We start from the raw sequence: 20,096 nt of genomic DNA, 5'->3' as shown, positions 1-20,096 counted from the left end.
ACCTAACAAAAAAACCATTTTCACCAGCCTGTGGAAGGTTAAAAGGTAAGGGGCCAGGAAAGCCTCTCAGAGGAGCACCTCCTATTTTGGACGGAGGAAAGATATTCTTTTTGGGGAGGAGGGGGAGATATAGGTTGTTAGGTTTGGCAGGAAGGACTTCAGTAAAAAGAAGGGAAACTCCTCAAATGCTTAGCAGGGGGACCTGCACCCCTGCCTTCAGCTTAAGACTTATGTTTGGTACCACATATAGGCACCACCACAGGGAAGGCCTTGTCCTGAATAACTTTCAGTTTCCCTTCATATAGAAGAAGAATGTGGAACATAGCCTCCCCAGTAGATCTTAGTGGGTGGACAGGATCATTTGGGAACAGATAAGCCTTACTGTTCAGATACTCCAAATGGCCATTTAGGCCATTTAGAATTTTAACCAGCAACTTAAATGGACTTGATCAGGAGCCAGTGCAGATTCCAAACCAATGGAATCACATGTTCCAAATGTTTGCCTTCCATCATTGATTATTTCAGTGACGCTTCATGGAATGTTTTACTGCTGCTTTGCCAGATTTGAGGCGATGTCAAAGCATTCAAATCATTAGCACAATGATGTGAGTGATTAGTGTTAAGTAATAGATATTTTGGGTGACATGTATAACAGGTGTTATACCTTGTTACTTGTGGGAGCTCCATTCTGGCCTACAATAATGGAGAATGAAACTGCAAATAATGAAACCTTAATTCAATGGGAACTGTGGTGAGGGGGTTAGATTCTGGAGCCCAGGAAAATGACTGAAAAATCTCTGAAAAGACAGGGTAAAAGCAGAAATAAGGATGGAGCACAGCACTCTACCTCGGCCCCCTCAGATCTTCCACTCTCCAGCTCCTCCAGCAATGCATAATCATGACATTTTCTCACCCCACAGTTGAAGTCCAGCACTTAGTAGTACAAGCCCCTGGCCTGTTTGGCTGGTAGGTTGGCCAAAGAGGCTGCACAAAACTAAATCCATTTCAAATAAACACATAGAGGAGTGTGCGAGAATTGGGGAGTGAGAGGAGAATAAATTTCCAATGGATAATTAGAATCACTGTTTATTTTTTAAATTTAAATTGAATTTTAGTTTCCAATTTAAATTAAATAATACAGTACTTTAATTATCACAAATAACATTTTTAATTTGAATTTTAAAATTAAAAATAAATTTTCATCAAAGTTAAAATTTATAAAAGTGATAATTAGCATCTTACGAGGGCAGCACAATGCTGCAAGAGGCTCCATAAAGTGGCTCCAAGAAGCTCCACAGAAATGGCTCAAAAAAGGCTCCCAATGGCTCCCTAAGGATACCAAAGGCCACCCAAGGCTGCCAAATGCTACCCAAAATGGCTTTTATAAGCCAAAAAACCTCTAAACATGAAGACCAAAGCACTCTACCCTCCTTCTCAAAAAACTCCTCTCACAAACCAATGCAAATGCAGCAAGAGCACTACTACTATGACCAAGATGAATATTTATATACCACTTTTCAACAAAAGCCCCCAAAGCAGTTTACATAGAGAAATAAAAATAAATAAATAAAAATGGCTTCCCGTCCCCAAAGGGCTCACAATCTAAAAACCAACCAACCATAAGATAGACACCAGCAACGGCCACTGGAGGGATGCTGTGGTAGGATTGGGTAGGGCCAGTTGCTCTCCCCCGCTAAATAAAGGGAATCACCACTTTAAAAGGGTGCCTCTTTGCTCAGTTAGCAGGGACTAACTGAGTCTCTGGGACTTACTATACCATGTAAAGGCAGGACTGTGCTGCCGAAAACCACAGATACATGAAACTGCATACAGCAGATAATGAGGTTGGGTATATATTGCCCAAACATGGATACGCAAAACCGCAAATTCCAAAACCGCAGATAATGAGGGCCACCTCTATTGGGATGTTGACTGTAACTTTAATTCTTCAGGGCCAAGTTTCACAATATAATTCTTGCTCAGGCCACCATGTTCATAGTTATTGCTACTGACTATATCCATGATTGCTGATTGGCAATTGTTCACTCTAGTCCACTGAAATGTGCGTCTAACAGATGGAGATGTGCATACATAAACCTTCTTCTGAAGCTACAATCCCATTAACCTTCCTCCCCCCTCACTCCTGAATAGCCAATAGCCAGAATATTAGTTACTTAAAGATTATTGCTTGGGTGCAACCCCAGCTGCAAGAGGTTGGAAACTACAACAACAAACATTTATAAATATACTGCTTTTCAATGAAAGTTTTCAGAGCAGAACCATATGCAGTACGTAGCTGCATACCCAATTCCATGTCCAGTTAGGAATACACATGCGAAACCCTGCTTCTGCATATGCACTCAGCTGGACTGGGGTAATGTTTGCTTGCTCATATACATATGTACTCCGTTAGAGATGGAACTACTTGCAGGAATGAGAACAGGGCAACTGATGTTCACTGGGGCAAGAGGGCTGGTAAGCAAGTCAGAGTTTGCCTTGAATGTGGTAATAAGCCTTGCCACTCAGCTGACTCACTGCTGACTCACTGCTGCCGCCCTGCTGGCTGAGCACAGGCATTTCAGCTAGTTCAGGGTTGAACCTAGTATAGATTTGAGATTTTTACTGGGCTCAGTTCCAAAATAGCCTTGGCTAGCCTTGGCCAGCTGAGTGGCAAGGCAGTTGTAGTGGTGGGGCTTATTAACATGTTAAAGACATATGTTGCCTTGCTCACCACCCCTCCTATCCCAGCAAGCACTAGCTGCCACTGAATGAGAAATATATTGTGTAAATAAACTGCCTTCAGTCTTTAAAGCATCATTTGGCTCCACTGAGAAGGTCAGCATGATACTAGGTTCAAGTATTGCGATGTGGCTGGTATAATATCATCATCATCATCATCATCATCATCATCATTTAGTTTGTCTCTGTATGATTTTATATTGATGGTATCTGAAGAGAAAAACTATACTGAAGAGAAAAATGGTACAGAAATTATTTTTGCCATTTTAAAATGATGGTTAATCATTGTACGAAGCAGCATGCTCACTTTATCACAAAAATATGATTTATTGTGCATTCATATTGTTATGGATAGGAAAATTGGTACCAATTGTGGTAGGGGTGTTTAAAAGTGTATAACTGTCCGCCTGTAGATACTAGAGAAATAGACACCCTTCATACTCAAGGGCCCTCATGCCAATTTGCATGACGATTAAATAGGTTTTTAATTGCCATTAAATTATGCCATCTAAACTGTGATTTCATGCAAATATTAAGCTGTAATGACATGCAGTGAATCATTTACTAAGATTTAGAACTTGGAACAAAGAGAGACAATTAATTCTAATCCTCAGATTCTGCTAAATTATGTGTCATTGGGATTTTTATGAATGTGGTCTGATTGCTTTGTTATCACTTATAAATTATGCATAGATTATATGTCACACTGGAAAAAACTGGCAGCCATAAACCTTTTGCAGACATCTGTGTGCAGCACACTTAGGGATTTTCTCATACCATATATTCTGTTTAGGCAAGCAAATGCACTGATGATTTTAAAATTAATGTATTTCAACTACATATAGCAAGCATCATGACTTGCCTAGTTTTGTGTTGTAGGAGACTAATATCTGCAGAGTATCTTGTATAGAAAAGCATTATATACCAAATCCAGAGAGCTACACTGGACACAAATGAGAACTTCTAATTTTATGTCATTTTCCTTTGAATAGCAGATTCCCCGCTATACCTCAAACTCCTTTTGAATTTATTTTGGATTTTAAAATTGTTTTGCTGTTTTAGAAACCATAGTTCTGCTGGGCATGTAGAACTTGTTGTGTGGTAGCTTTGACTCCTGGCCAGTATATGTATAATATCCACTTTTTTAACAGAATCATAGGTGGTCAGAGGAACGTTGAAGGCCTTATACTCCAACCCCCTATTTAATGCAAGAAACCGCTGTAGCATACCTGACAGACAGCTGTCCACCCTCCATTTGAAAACTAAATGGGGCAGAGTGTTACACTGTCAAAAAGGCCTTACAGTAAGGACATGTTTAGCCTAAATCTGCTTCCTTGCAATTTGAACCAATTGGTTCTAGTTCTGCTCTCAAAAGCAACAGAGAACAAGTCCACTCCTCCTTCTATGCAACAGCCATTCTAAGTCCAGAAGCACTCCCTCTAAAGCACTCCTTTAGCAGAAGTGGAACCCCACCCAGAACAGGAAGTTCTATCACACCCCTCAAATTATGACCCCTCACCATTAGTAAGGGTCCTCCATCTTAGTACCTCCATCTTGTTTGGATTCAGCTTCCATTTATTATCCCTCATCCATCCTATTACTGCTTGAAGGCAAGCATTTAGGAGATATGTCATTTCCTGGTGACAATGTCATGGGTAAATAGATATGGGTGTCATCAGCATATTGATAACACCGAATCCCCTGATGATCTCACCCAGCAGTATTATGTAGATGTTAAAAAGCATTGGGGATAGGATGGAGCCCTGAGGGACACCATACAATAGCTCTCACTTGACAGACCAACTTTCCCCAATATTTGCTTGGGGTTCAGGAAAATCAGTGACAGAGCCCTTGAACATTTTTTAAGGTGTAATGGCAACTGGCTGTAATGGGCCATGAGGAGAATGTATGATTGTTTGAGACATGAGTCAGTGTGGGGTCTCCCAAGTGCTACCCTATGGGGCATTAGGCACATGGAGGGGGAAAGGATCAGGTAGGTAGGACACGCCATGCAGATAAGCAAATTTATAAAGTTGTGGCCTTACATAGATCCAAGTGATGTGTCACATGTCTTCATTTCTGCATTCAGCAGCAATGTAATGATTTGTTTTACTTTTCTCTTGGTGGCAAATTTTTTTTCAACATATCCTTATCTGGTTTTTCTCTAAGTATTGGTGTTAGTCTTTTCCCCAAGGTGGAACTAATACTTTCGGAGTTCACAATTACTGTTTTTAATTTCCAAATTTTATACAGATCACTGTGCATGTAAATGTTGCCACTCCTCACAGTTTGCTCAATTCAGTTTGTTTGTTTGTTTGTTTGTTTGTTTGTTTATCTATTCAATTTATATACCGCCCTTCCAAAATGGCTCAGGGTGGTTTACAACAGAATAAAAACAAGTTAAACCAGTTAACAATTCAAATCAAAACTATATAAACAGAATAAAACCAATTAAACATTTAAACAGCTAAAAACCCTTGAAAACCAGGGCAAACATTAAAACAATTAAAACAAATTAAAAATCCTGAAAGGCCAGGCCAAACAGATGGGTTTTAAGGGCTCTCTTGAAGGTCAGTAAGGAATTAAGATTATGAATTTCTGCTGGGAATGCATTCCATAGCCCGGGAGCAGCTACAGAGAAGGCCCACCTCTGAGTCGCCACCAAACGAACGGTGGTAAGTGGAGACGGACTTCCTCAGATGACCTTAATGTGCGGTGGGGTTCATGTAAAAGAAGGCACTCTCTAAGATATCTCAGGCCCAAGCCGTTCAGGGCTTTAAAGGTAATAATCAGCACTTTGTATTTTGCCCGGAAACATATCGGCAGCCAGTGTAACGGTTTCAGCAGTTGGGCCTCTCCTCCACTATTAATTATTAATTTCCATCTGTGCATTGGAGAGGTTCATCTGCAGTTGCCACTGGCTTGTCTGGTGGCTACACAGGGACAGGCCTTCTCTGTTGCTGCCCTGAGACTCTGGAATGCACTCCCTACTGAAATAAGAGCCTCTCCATCTCTAACAACTTTTTTAAAGTCTCTAAAGATTTATTTTTTTATCCAACCTTTTAAACTGGACTGTGTTTTTAAATTGTGGTTAAGGTTTTCATTTTTAATCTGTTTCATGTTGTTGTAAACTGCCTAGAGACAGAAGTTTGGGACAGTCTAAAAATTTGAAAAATAAAATAATAAATACATATTTAAGAACCTTGATAAGGCAAAAAATCCCACAATCTTTATATGAACATATATACAATTGTATCCATATTTTTTGTGTAGTGTTTTACCGATGCACATGTGCACTTGTGTGCCTCACTAAACACACACAGAAATAATCTTGATATCGAAGGAACAGAAAGAAGGAAATCTTCTCATCCCTAGCAGGGATCCAGTATCCCACTATGCTAACAAATAATGGGGACTGCTGTATTAAAAGGCAGAAAATGACCTAGATGGTAGGGGTGTGCAATTCGGGTATTCGGTGATTCGGTTCGGGACCCGAACCAAATCACCCCTGTTCCGTTTTGTTCCCGAATATGGGCCACCCAAATCACCCTTGATTCGGTTCGGATTTGGATTTAATCTGAATCCGAATCTGAATCGATTAAGGGGGGAAAAGGGGCCCAGGGGCAAAACTTTGGGGTGGGGTGGTAGTGCCCAATGGGTGGAGTCTACCACCCCAATTTCAGGGGAATTGGGCAAAGGGCTGATTTTTGGGGAATTTTTGAAGTTTTAGTGACTTTGGGGCAGTTTGGGGGCATAGAATGGGATCTGGGCAAAAGGAGTGGGGTGGGGGGGTAGTGCCTAATGGGTGCAGGCTACCACCCCAATTTCAGGGGGATCGGGCAAAGGGCTGATTTTTTGAGAATTTTTGAAGTTTTAGTGACTTTGGGGCCGTTTGGGGGCAGAAAGTGGATCTGCCCCAAAACAGTGGGGTGGGGTGGTAGTGCCTAATGGGTGGAGGCTACCACCCCAATTTCAGGGGGATTGGACAGAGGGCTGATTTTTGGGGAATATTTGAAGTTTTGGTGTCTTGGGGCAGATTGGGGGCAGAAAGTGGATCTGCCGCAAAGGAGTGGGGTGGGCTGGTAGATAGTGCCTAATGGGTGGAGGCTACCACCCGTCCCCAATTTCAGAGTGACTGGGCAGAGGGGTGAATTTTGGTGAATTTCTGAGGTTTGTCTTCATAAGGTGAAGTGTGCTAAATTGATTACTTCCTCATATTCATAGTAACTGAGAGTGTGAAAAAGTGAAAGTGGGGTCATGAGAGTTGCTTAATTGAAAAAAATCTCATTTGCTATGCTAGAATGAGAATTCACACCTCAGAAAAAACTTCTGAGGTGTGAATTCTCATTCTATCATAGCAAATGAGATTTTTTTTTCAATTAAACAACTCTCATGACCCCACTTTCACTTTTTCACACTCTCAATTACTATGAATATGAGGAAGTAATCAATTTAGCACACTTCACCTTATGAAGACAAACCTCAGAAATTCACCAAAATTCACCCCTCTGCCCAATCACTCTGAAATTGGGGATGGGTGGTAGCCTTCACCCATTAGGCACTATCTACCAGCCCACCCCACTCCTTTGGGGCAGATCCACTTTCTACCCCCAATCTGCCCCAAGACTCCAAAACTTCAAATATTCCCAAAAAATCAACCCTCTGCCCAATCCCCCTGAAATTTGGGTGGTAGCCTCCACCCATTAGGCACTACCACCCCACCCCACTCTTTTGGGGCAGATCCACTTTCTGCCCCCAAACTGCCCCAAAGTCACTAAAACTTCAAAAATTCTCAAAAAATCAGCCCTTTGTCCAATCCCCCTGAAATTGGGGTGGTAGCCTCCACCCATTAGGCACTACCACCCCACCCCACTATTCTGCCCCAGTCCCCACTTTCTGCCCCAATCTGCCCCAATCTGCCCCAAAGACATGAAAATTTCAGAAATTTCCCAAAAATCAGCCCTTTGCCCGATCCCCCTGAAATTGGGGTGGTAGCCTGCAGCCATTAGGCACTACCACCCCACCCCACTCATTTTGCCCAGATCCCATGCTATGCCCCCGAACTGCCCCAAAGTCACTAAAACTTCAAAAAATCCCCCCAAATCAACCATGAACCGAATCACCCAAATTTTTCAGGCCCGAAATTCGGGTGATTTGGCTTGGGCCTGAAAAATATCAGGGGACATTGGGGGTGATTCGGTTCAGCCCCGAATCACCCGAAATTGCTCATTTCGGGCACAGATCATTCTGTGCCCGAAATTTTTTGCACATCCTTACTAGATGGGAAGATAGATGGAAGCAGGGCAGTCGGGTAACATGATCGCTAGACATGGTATAAGGAGACTAAGCCCTGCATACTGCCAATTGGGGTATCCAGTTTATTGAGCCAGCTAACCCTTCTCCAGAAGCCCTCTGCAACCTGGCAGAAGATCTGGAGAGCGCCGTAGAGCATGACCCAGTACATCTGCAAACAGGAGTGTGGGATAGGGCTAGCTGAATTACTTATTTAGGCTCAGAACAGGAGATTTCCTGCCCCTCACCAATGCAGCCAAATAGATGCAATGAGAGCTTGCAAACAATATCTCACGGAAGGTATACCCATTAGGCAGGCTGGCAAACCTCACTGAGAGCCATGGGGTGGAAGGGCGACTGTGAAGTCATGAGACCCACCTTCCAGCTGGGGGACATGCGAGGGTGCCAGTGGTGGAATGATGGCATAAGTACTATCATCAAATAAGTCAGTATAAAGGATTCAAAACTATCTGGCATATGGTGTGTTCCAGAAGAAGGCAGGATAACTCCTAGCCCCCTTGATATGGAGCTGCTTTGATATGGGCAATGCGGGGTGTGATTCTGGGAGTGACCATTTATTTACAAAGCCTACACAACAGGCAATTTCTGGTCCATGCTTTCAAGTGACCTCATTTGGGGTATTAAGACTTTTGGTTCTATAGAAGTCAGATATTCTGCTGATACTATCAAACCCTATATTTGGTTCTGTAATGGAACTTCCAGATGAATTTTTATACCGTTCAACTAGCCAGGACTGCCTTTAGGAATGGCTGATGGGAATTGGAATAGCTTGATCTTTTTATTTAATTGGTCATTTGATCCTGAGCAATAATGTTATAGCCCCATTTCATGCGCCTATATTTGGATCTGTGGGAAAGGGCTGATATTTATCTTCTCAAGGGCATTTTCAAGATACACACATTACAGATATATTGCAGTACATGTACGTCCTTTGTGCATGTTCATACATTTCCATAACTTTTGTTTTATAACTAGGAAAAAAGCAATTAGGATATAAATGCTAGAGATTTCAGATATGCCACAAAATAACTTATGATATGCTTCCCACCCCTCTCTTTGGGATACTTAATTTTTTATGCCAATATGTCAGGAATATATTTGTTATATAGCTATAACATTCTGTTCTACTCCAAGAAAAGGAGGGTATATCAGTTTTGTTGTCAGAAACCATTTTTATTGTAACATGACCTCAAATGAATACAAGATATATACCTACACATACACACACCCAGAGAGACTGATAGCCTCCCTAAATTACTCATGAGTCATCCTATTGAAATTAATGGGACAAGTTCATTATGATTAACTTTGAGTACTCATGAGAAATTTAGTCTGGATATCAGTCATATATAGCGGTACTCAAGTTTGAAATTGGTGGCTATTATGTGAATAACAGAGTTTTTGTAATGCTTTTTCTAGGACTTTGTTTTAAAAAGCAATTTAGATTGAAGAACATTTTTTACTTATTTAAAGGAGCATTGGGACTAAGTGAAAACCTGATTTGCATTCTTGATTAACAAAAACAAGCTCTCGTGCTTTTAGTTTTTGTGAGAGGAATATAAAATAAGTGCTATTTTTAGCTGTAGAGATAATGAGAGAGACAAGGGAAAAATTTCAAACACCAATTTGGATCAGACTTACGGGTACATGCCATAGTTGGTGGATCTTTCTCAGCCCGAAAGTAACCTTTTTCACACTGACACACCGATGTTGCTTCTACAAAGGTTTGGCTGTGTGGAGGGCACTTGGAACACTTTATATTTCCAGCAAATGCTTTATAGAATCCTGACCTGCATGCTGGGGGGGAAAGGGAAAAAAAAAGGGAGAACAGATGGTTAAGTAAATCTATCTTTATTATCATCTTCATGTATACCAAAATAGCAAACCCAGCTGGCTATCTATTTGGAAGCTAAATGATATACCACCACCACCACTACCACCATCCCACAAAAAAGTAGTGTTCCTACATATTCAGGGGACTCCCTGAATGAGTAGAAACATATAAGTTTTGTAAATGAAAATGAAAAATAAATACGCTCTTGGAGAGCTTTCAGGATCTGATGGAATGTCAAGGTCATTCAGAAAAGAAAAATGATGAAAAGTAACTAATCCCATTGTCTGGAGGTAGGCTCTTGTCATTGCTGCCACCTTACCTTCTTTGGGCTGGGAGGGGACAGGTAGGGACATGCTACACTACTTTCTGTGGGCAGCTCTCAGTTTTGCCCTAGGGAAGCAGGGTGGAGGAAGGATCAAAAGATGGAGAGGTTGTGTGAGCTTCTCAGTTAGGATGAATAATATTTTAATATTATTGAAATAAAAGACAGGAGGAAAGAATAAAATGACTCATTCAAACCCTAAAATTTTATAGTAAGGATCCAGAAGGGCAGGATTAGGGTTTGGGAGATGCATGCCATGAAGTCTTTCCTTTCCATGCACTATACAGGGATATTTCAGGAGGAAAGTAATGGAAAAGGACACTTTTCCCCTTTCCCACTGTTTAGAACCACACCCACCACCAGCTTCTACACATCAATAAGATGCTACAGTAATTTTGCCTCTAAGCACTTGTGTGATGTTTTCAAATGCCCATCTTTCCATAAACTACTCTGAAAAATAGAGTAATGTACAGAAGGGTCAGGTGGCATGCATCTTGGGTAGGGCCACCATAACTTAGGTTCTGCATCCACAAGAGAAAGACAGAAAAACACTGTAGGAAACCTTCCATAATAAAATGAAGGAAGGATTGGATCTCTGTAAAGAGGAAAAGTTGCTTTTTCAGTGAATTAATTTCTCAAATTAAGTTTCCAAGAACAATACATGAGATCATGATATAGTATATAGTTCCAATTCTACTCATTCTTGAAACATCACTAGAGAGAATGCTAATACAGTGTTTACATGTATAACTAATGAACTGGATTCATTAAGAAAGATCAGAGTTTGATATAAACTTTTGTAAAGTTGAGAGCAGTTCAATACAATGTTCAGTTTATTTTATACTATGATGAAGATGTGGAATGCGCACAGAGAACCATTGATGCTCTAATAAGATCTTCTTAGAGGCATCTCTAATAAGATGCTTCCTGTGGAAGCAGTCTGAGCATGACTGGACTCCTGGAATTAATTAGACTTTGAGACCAACACTACATGTATTTATATGCCTAATAATTTATTCTCAATCTGAAATTTGTAAGTAACCAGATTTTCACAAAACACTGCCACCGTGATCCAGCTAGGGAATATACACATGTGAAAGCAAGATCCTGACACGTAACTTTTATTTATTTATTTATTTATTTATTTATTTATTTATTTATTAAAAGTTTCTTATATACTGCCTTCTCCAAAGACTCTAGGCGGTGAACAACAATACCAATAACCTTAAAAAAAAAAAAATTAAATGCCTGTCAAAACAGGTAGGTCTTAAGAAGGGCCTTAAAAGCAACTAAGGATGGGGCTGAATGAATCGGGGGGTGGGGTGGAGGGTGTTCCAAAGAATAGGGGTGGCCACAGAGAAGGCCCTCCTATGGGCCCAGGCACCATGCACTACACCGGGGCCCGGGACACTAAGGAGGGCCAGTTGGGGAGACTTCACAGGATGGGATACAACCAGCCGAGATATACAGGTGCTAAGCTCATAAGGGTTTTGTAGGTGAGAACCAGCACTATGAATTGGACCCAGAAGTGAACAGGCAACCAGTGCAATGACCATAAAAGAGGTGTGACACTATCAAATCTATGGCCACACATGAGGAGGGGGCCGCTGTATTCTGGACTAGTTGAAGCTTCCAAATCATTTTCAAAGGCAACCCTAGGTAGAGTGTGTTACAGTAATCCAAACGAGAGATAACAAAGGCATGAGTTACTGTTGCCAGGGCCTGCCAGTCAAGAAAAGGCCATAACTGGATAACAGCCAAAGCTGGGCAAAGGCACCCTTGACCACAGCCCCCACCTGCTATTCAAGCAGGAGCCACAATTCCAGAAGGACCCCCATATCACGAACCATCTCTCTCAAGGGAAGCACAACCCCGTCAAGAGATAAACTCACACATGGCAATTGGCCAGACTGAAAATTAAAAAAGATCAACTTGGTCTTGGAAGGATTAAGGCTGAGCTTATTTTGGCCCATCCAAGTCCTGACAGCCTCTAGGCACTGAGCCAGCACATGGACGGCATCACTTGTTTGGCCAGGGGTAGAGATATAAAGCTGAGTATCATCACTATACTGATGAAAACGTACCCCAAACTGATGGATGACCAGGCCCAGTGACTTCATGTAGATGTTAAAGAAAATGGGAGCAAGGATTGAGCCCTGTGTTACCCCACAAGAAAGGGGCCAGGACACAGAACACTCACCATCAATCGACACCAACTGGAATCACCCACAGGGCGATTCCATATTTTATATACACAATGATACAAGATGGATTGTGCATATAAAATTTTAAACAAAGCTGATGTACCATCAATTGGCTGTTCAGGAAGAGGAGTTGCCCCTTCTTGTCAAACCAACCATAGTCAAGGGCCTGACTTTTTTTTTTTTTAAGGGCAACATGGTTGCATGAAGTTCCAACTGAACTCTATAGATCATGGTTTATAAGTCTCTTGTCTGCAAAGGATTGACTTTGCTAAGGGGGAACAATTAAATGGGCATGGGAGTGCCACCTTAGTCAAGGCAAGTAGCAAAAAGAAAAAAGGTCCCACCATTATAAGCTTCAGAATTCTAGTACTTATAAATATGACATGGGTTGAGGTAATAATGTGAGAATTCACATGCATGTTCTACTTGATGAGGTCTACACATGTGCCTAATTTCAACGAGCTCTGATAAAAGATTTCACAGTTACAGTAAGTAAAATGCTGAAAATTGACATTTTGGTCCTTGTTTCTCCAATCTTTAGAACAGTGTAGCATACATTTATTTCAAATCCTGGTAGAAATGACTGACATACTCTTGTCATACTTGTCTAGGAGGAGTGCATTTTAATGTTTTGGGGAATTTTTGTTCAAAAGTTATTAAGGTTTTCCTTACCATTAAAGCCTATGGCTAGCAAGTCCTGACAAAGTTAAGAAGAGCATTACTGTTTCGATACTGCAGTCAGAATGTGGATATGTTCTGCCAGTTCTATGACATCAGAAGGGGAAGTCAACCTGATTTAATTGCAGGTGCAATGCCTATTCTGCTAGTGACGGAATGTGAACTCTCAGGGAAGGAGGGGAGGGGAGACATATTGGGAAAGTCAGGTGGGTAGTTAGAGCAGTGTAGGGGATGACTTCTGAGTAAATCTTCCCAGAATTGCAGCATGTTTTTCTTCCCCTTGCACATCCTTTCTTATCTCTTATCTTAATTTCTTCCAATTAAGAAACTGGAACCTAAGGCTGATGCCTTAACAGATGTGCCATATTGTGCAATGTCACAAAATGTGCTTGCTTACAACTCGCCTTCAGTGGGCAATGTGGGACATCTTTGCTGGTTCCAGATATCCCATTCACCCCATCTTGATTTGGGCCTCAAAACCAAGGAAAAGTGTGGGTGCATGGAGGGCATGTTGTAAGTGAACACAATTCATGACATTGCACAACATGATTACTGATCATGTGGCACATCTATAATTCCAATATCCTGGCTTTGTGAAGCTTGAACCAAAATGTGGTAGCCTTAACTCTGGTCTTAAACCAGCAGGGTTTTTCTTTCTTTTTTTTAACTATCTAATACGGTTATGGTTGCCACCAGCTCATCTGGTGGCGACTCAGGACTGGGCTTTCTCTGTGGCTGCCCCAGGGCTTTGGAATATGCTCTCTGCTGAAATAGAGCATCTCCTTCTCTGTTTGTTTTCAGGAGGACCCTCAAGACTCTCCTGTTCTCACAAACTTTTAATTAGAATTAATTGTAATGATTTTAATAATTTGTTTTATATTGTTTTCTTGTGTTTTATGTATTTTAATCGGTGATATTTAATATTACAATTTGTACACCATCTAGAGATTATACCATCAGGTGGTATAAAAATATGAAAATAAATAAATAATACGTTTTAAGTTCCAAACAGGGAACTGTATTTGAAAGCAATTCTTATTAAATAGCCATCAAAATACCACAACTTAAGAACATGCAACTTGCTTCTGTGTGTACTGTATATTCTAAAGCTATCTACAGCATACATTTCCAAATATATTTTCCCAGTACTCTAGCATACAGAAACGACGCATGGCCTTGATATCCTGATTGGCAAATATAATATGAAAAGCACGTTTTGGAAAATAAGATCATTTCACTTTACAACAAAGTCAGCCCAAGTAAGTATAGCTAATAATCCAGTTATGCCCTCATGCAAGGCAGATAGTGCAAAAACTTTATGGTTAATTTTTACAGAACTATTGAAAAACCCCAAGGCCAAACATAAAATGAGACCATCATGGTTACTGCTGGATACATTAAAATAAAAATCAGTGCTTTATAGATATAATATGATAACATGCTGAGAAAGTCCAAACAATCACAGGCTAGGAATAATTGAACTGTGCAGAATGCTGATTGCCAGATTCAAGATGAAAAGAAATAAGCAAGTTCTTTTTACAGGCCAATGCATATGCAATCAGAATCTGAAATAAGCATCTCAGTGCCCATGTGCAGAGGCAGAGTTCAGCCAATTTTCAGTAGCAGGTTTCACCTTCAGATGGAATATATGCAGCAAATGTAAGATTTTCTATAGAGATATTGCCAGAACCAAGGCTTTTTAAAGCTTATTGAAAAGTTTATCAGCACAGAAAAGAAGAGATAACTTAAGTGGGTAGCAGAGCTGATGCAAATTCACACCAGAGAAGCACCAATTATACCAACCTATTGCATATCCCAAATTAAATCAATTAAGTATTTTATAGTAACTTTAAAGCTATGTGAAAGAGACTTATTAAATCTTTGTTATAAAGATGCAAACAAGATGCAATGTACTCCCCACCCCCCAGATTTCTTTCATTCCCTTTCCTGCAACCTCTGCACTCATTCAACAGCACATTTTCAGGGCTGGGGGAGTGTGAGGAAAAGAGGCTGAGGAACTGCTTCACAGTACCATTTTTGTTTGGAAAACAGAACACCAGAGACCTGTGGCATCTCTGCAACTGTTTGTTTATTAACACTTATAAAAGTTGAGAGGTATTTCAGAGAAACATAAGAAAGTAGCATACTGTCCTGAAAACACCATTCAGTGTGCTGAATCCAACATTATTGTCCTCTAACAGGAAGAAAAGAGGGAACTCTGCTCTTAATACAACTAAATCCAGTATCATATAGTAATTGTACTGTATCTGACATTAATCCACACACAAATTAGCAGACGGAATTAGATTTACAACCTCGCATGCCTACACAGCAAGACCCTGACAGATCTCTCACTGGAAACACATTGATGGTGTTCTCACAAGCAGCTAAGCCCAGGCTTAGGCAGCCAGGCCTGTGATTGGCTGCCTGTGAAAACCGCTGGGCTCCATGTGGATCCCAGAAGTACCATGGTACCAAACCCAGAACCAAAGCCTGGTCTTAGCCTGGGTTAATGGAGCGAGTGCATTGTTAAACCAGGCTCCAAGATTGTGTGTCAGCGTGGGCTGCTTGCAACCCACGCTGACACAGAGATGAGCACCTAGAGCACTGGTCTCCTGGGGGAATCCCCAAATGCACCGCGGTCATTGCGGAACACTGCGCCAGTTGCTGGCATGGCAATCACGTGCATGGCAGTGCGGTGCACATGTGGCCAGTCTGTATAATCTGTGGGGAAGGTAGGCTTAAACCTGCCTGCCAGTGCTTCAGGATGGGCCAGCACAAAGTCATCTGTATAATCTTTGAATTCCACATATACAGAGTTCATTTCAGGTTTTCGATGCTGTAGCGGGAAGTATGTATTGATGACCAGCAGTGAGCTGGGCCCCAGGTGAATTAGAATAGCCATAGCAGTTTGTTTAAGCGGGGTGAGGGCTGATGTTGTGGCATGCAGGGTAGTGGAGACTAATATCTCCAGGCCACCTTTAAGTCCCCCTCAGCCTCTCCTAGGAGTTGCCCCCACTTTGTTCGAGTAGTATCCATTAAGCATAAGATTATCCGCTGTCCAGGTTTCCGGCACCAGGATTATATCAAACTCGGAGAGGAAGTTGGTGGAGTCTGGGTCTCTGAAACGGAACAACCCAGCCACATTCCATGACAGGACCTTGATCTTATACTGGTCTGTGGGATGTAGCATTTCACAGGTTGGAGGTGGTAATTTAATTCTGAGCAGGAGAACTCTGTATAGGTATCAGCAAATCTCCGGCAGTCAAGCTGGGAGACTGGAGCTCTTGCCATGATGGGGAGGGGGGGGGCATCTGCTAGTACCAAACCTTCTGGCCCGGGGAACTGGTGAGGCACTCATTTGGTCCAACACGTCCTTCACACAAGCCTGCTGTCTAGGGTCCAGTACAGAGAAGTCAGCAGGGAAGACCTGAGTGCTCATTGGCTTGGGAAGGCTGCCTTAGGTGCTCAGCTCGCTAATGTTCTTGAGATAGTCACTGTCCAAAGATACAACAGTTCCCAGACCCTGCAAGGCAGTGGGCGCTTCCACAGATTCAAGGCCTTGGGTGGGGCTGTGCCACTGGGCCTTCTTGATGAGGAGATGCTGTAGGCAGGGAGTGGGGTGCTGCATGGCTCTCCCCTTCATTCTCATTGAATGCCAAAGGGCTTGTATGAATCAGTTCTTCCATCGTAGAAGATATCTGCCAGAGTTGAATGAGGGGGCATCATGGGAAGGATGCAGAAGACCCGTGGCACAGACAATCTGTCTGAGGAGAGAAGAGCAGTAATACTGTCAAAGTGTGGCTCTGAAGCAAGAAGCCCTCTGGGGCATATATCTTGTAGAGCAGGAGCACCGGAATCTAGGAGGCAACCAGGGGGAAGCCTGAGAGACAGAGTTCCAGGGTTGTCTCTTTCATTATCACCTTCACTTTCACTTTCAGTTTGTGAATAAAAGTCTAACAGGTGCACTTTCAGTAGCTGGGGGGTGTTACAGGTGCACGCTTCCGCAATAAATCAAGCAGCCGCAGGAATGTGTAAGATAAGCTTTTACTAGTAGCAAGTGAAGTCAAAGGAAAGTATCACCTTGCAACTGTCAGTCCATAAATTGTAGTCAGGGGCCAGTCCAATAAGGGTCAATTCTAGGAAAGGGGTTGGTTGTCAGTCTGTAGTCCAGGGGGTGCCGAAGCTAGTCATGAGTCAATCACCAGGCCAAGGGTCAAGAACACAGGAGTAATCAGGAATAAGGTGCACAACACAAGGTGCTGTAACTGCACGCCAAAGTGGTCAGTTGAAACCAGCGTGAGGCAGAGGGAGTGGTCAGGTTTTATAGTTCCTCAAGGTGCCACACTAGGTGAAGCCAATTAAGACCCCTGCCAGCCTTTAGCCTGCAAGTTCAGATGCCAGCCTTGTCAGACTTTGCAGCCAACTGGCTGCTTCTACGATGGCCAACATGCTGCTCCTTTTGGTGTTCTCTCCAGCCTTGCACGTGGCTCACAGGTCTGCTGCTTGGTTCCGGCTCCTCCCCATCTGAAGATGGCAACAGCTCTCCAGCAATCTCTTGCTGTTTGGCAGCAGGTGAGTGTTCCATCCAAGGGGCTTCCTCCTTAGCCTCCTACAGGAGGCTCCCCTCAGGGAGCTGTGAACCAGTCACTTCCTCATCAGAGTCCTCTGAGTCAGGCCACTGTCTGATGGTGGGGGGGAGGAGTTACCTCCATCAGGTTGGTCCCGTTGCACATGTCTGAAGCATGATCTGATTTTGGAGTTGAGGGGCTGGAGCGTCTTGAGATTGCACGTGATAGCTGAATTTCCATATCCTGTTCCAGATCCAAATCACTTCTTGAGTCTGAGGCTAGGCATCTAGATCTTAGAGAGCACCTTCTTTTACATGATCCCCACCGCACGTTAAGGTCATCTGGGGAGGTCCGTCTCCAGTTACCACTGGTTCGTTTGGTGGCGACTCAAAGGCGGGCCTTCTCTGTAGCTGCTCCTGGGCTGTGAAATGCACTCCCAGCAGAAATTCATAATCTTAATTCTTTACTGACCTTCAAGAGAGCCCTTAAAACCCATCTGTTTGGTCTGGACTTTCAGGTTTTTTAATTAGTTTTAATTGTTTTAATGTAAACCTGGTTTTCAGGGTTTTAATTGTTTTGAAAGTTTAATTGTTTTTTAAGACATTTTTAAATTGGTGTTTATATTTGTATTTCTGTTCTAATTATTTTTAATGATTTCTGTTTTTTAATTGTAAACCGCCCTGAGCCAGCTTGGAAGGGCGGTATAAAAATCAAATAAATAAATAAATAAATAAATAAATAAATAAATAAATAATAGGCATGAGACCCCTTTTATTCTTGGCTGTGGTCTTATGTTTTGCATAACTTCAGTAAGTTTATTTTTTAGTTGGAGCATCTCATCATGGATGGGATTGTGAGGCTGCAAAAGCCATCTCTGTGGAAAAAAGTTAGTTGAGTCTTGTCTTGACTAGATAATTTATTGTGATTGGGGTTAAATACTTTGACAGATGGGCTGTGAATCTCTTGGCCAGAGATAAGGTTTCTTAAAGGCTTTTTTTGGGGGGGACACCTCTGCTTGTCACAATGTTGTAAATTTGCAGGGAATGTGTCAAGCACATACTCCATTGCTACATTTTGAAAGGTTAGATGGAGTTTTTTCACATTCAGTTTGGAGGGGAGGTAGTATGTATGTATGTATGTATGTATGTATGTATTTAACACATTTATATAACATCCAAAATACAAGTCTCATAGTAGTATGATACTAATCCAATAGTTTCTGTCTGTGAGTTTGAGAGATAAGACAGTGAGTTAATAAATGCCTGGTGGCTAGCCAAGTTGTGATAATTATATCTTGGAAATTAAAGGACAATCTGAGATGTTTGCAGAGCTCTCTGGAAACTTGGGTAGCTGTTCATTCCTGAAAGCCCTGAAGTTGCCTTATGGGTGGGGAGTGAGTCAGATGCAAGGGGAAGAAGGGCTGTTTGGGAGTTCATGACATCAACTGTATTTTTAACCCCCTGTTGGTTCTTTACGACGAATTGCTCAAAAGCCTGTCTTAAACTGTCCATTTTTTCTGCAATGATGTTCAACCTGCCAAGGATAATTATTAAGGATTCAGCTGAAATTAAACAGGTATCACTGACCTGCTGTGTGACAAGGTCAGTTGAGGGGTGAGGTGCGTGGCCGGGAGCTATGGGACCCCTTCCTCCCTGTTTCTAGGAGCTTCCCTGCTCAGCCCTCTGATGAGACAGTATCAGAGTTTGATTTATAGCTGCCTTCCGAGATGCCGGCTTGCATGAAGCAGCCTCCTTGACTAAAAGGGAGGGAGATTCTGTGCCCAGAGCTATAAATCTATTCTTGGTACACACAGTGCTTGCATCTCCTGCTGCTGCCTCTGAGGGGAAAGCATTGATTTTCATTTGCTTCTTCTTTCCAACCCGTCCTCCACTATTGTTGGCAGGACTCTTGCTGGCAGGCTCTTGCAAGATCTTTTCCTCCCCCTGGGGGTAGGAAGTCATGCCCAGGAAGCGCAGGGTTAAAGTCCAGTTTGGGGCAGGAGCTCATGAGTTGAGCTGTTAACTGGTTACCATCTTGGCTCCACCCTCCTAAACTCTAAATAAACCTGAATGCATTTGACTTCAACTCTTTGTCAGTCATTTCCATGACCAAAGCTTTGCACAAATTTATTCTGCAATGAGTAGCTCTCTCTAGGGTTGCTGATTCCCCACACAAACTCAAAAGTTAGTTAGGGGTCATTTGCCAATATCCCAAGAGCAGTATCATTAACAAACCTGGAGAACAGTTGACTCCTAGGGTAACAGTTGACTCAAACTTTCAGGACAATGGCCAGAGTTTCAGGAGAATGCAGGAGCTGGGTATTCCACAATAAGGGAATGCTGCCCCAATAGTATTTCTCAGCAAACTATTGGATTTTGTAGCTTACTGCCCAGGCAGGGCGATGTTTTTTTTTTAACGGGGCCTTGCCTGATTTT

General features: G+C 42.2%; 1 protein-coding gene across 11 annotated transcripts in view; it reads right to left on the bottom strand.

Annotated features, from left to right (window-relative positions):
* EPHA6 (EPH receptor A6) overlaps nt 1-20,096 on the bottom strand; it is a 750,202-nt gene that overhangs the window by 378,716 nt on the left and 351,390 nt on the right. For all 11 annotated transcript variants that reach the window (XM_053308761.1, XM_053308767.1, XM_053308762.1 and 8 more), the window contains one exon: nt 9,694-9,849. In XM_053308761.1, coding sequence (XP_053164736.1) covers nt 9,694-9,849 — 156 coding nt within the window. The remainder of the gene's footprint in view (nt 1-9,693; nt 9,850-20,096) is intronic.

Source organism: Hemicordylus capensis, chromosome 3 (assembly GCF_027244095.1).
Source record: "Hemicordylus capensis ecotype Gifberg chromosome 3, rHemCap1.1.pri, whole genome shotgun sequence".
Classification (NCBI taxonomy): domain Eukaryota; kingdom Metazoa; phylum Chordata; class Lepidosauria; order Squamata; family Cordylidae; genus Hemicordylus; species Hemicordylus capensis.
Note: the sequence above shows the minus strand (reverse complement) of the source record. Positions and strands in the feature narration are given on the sequence as shown.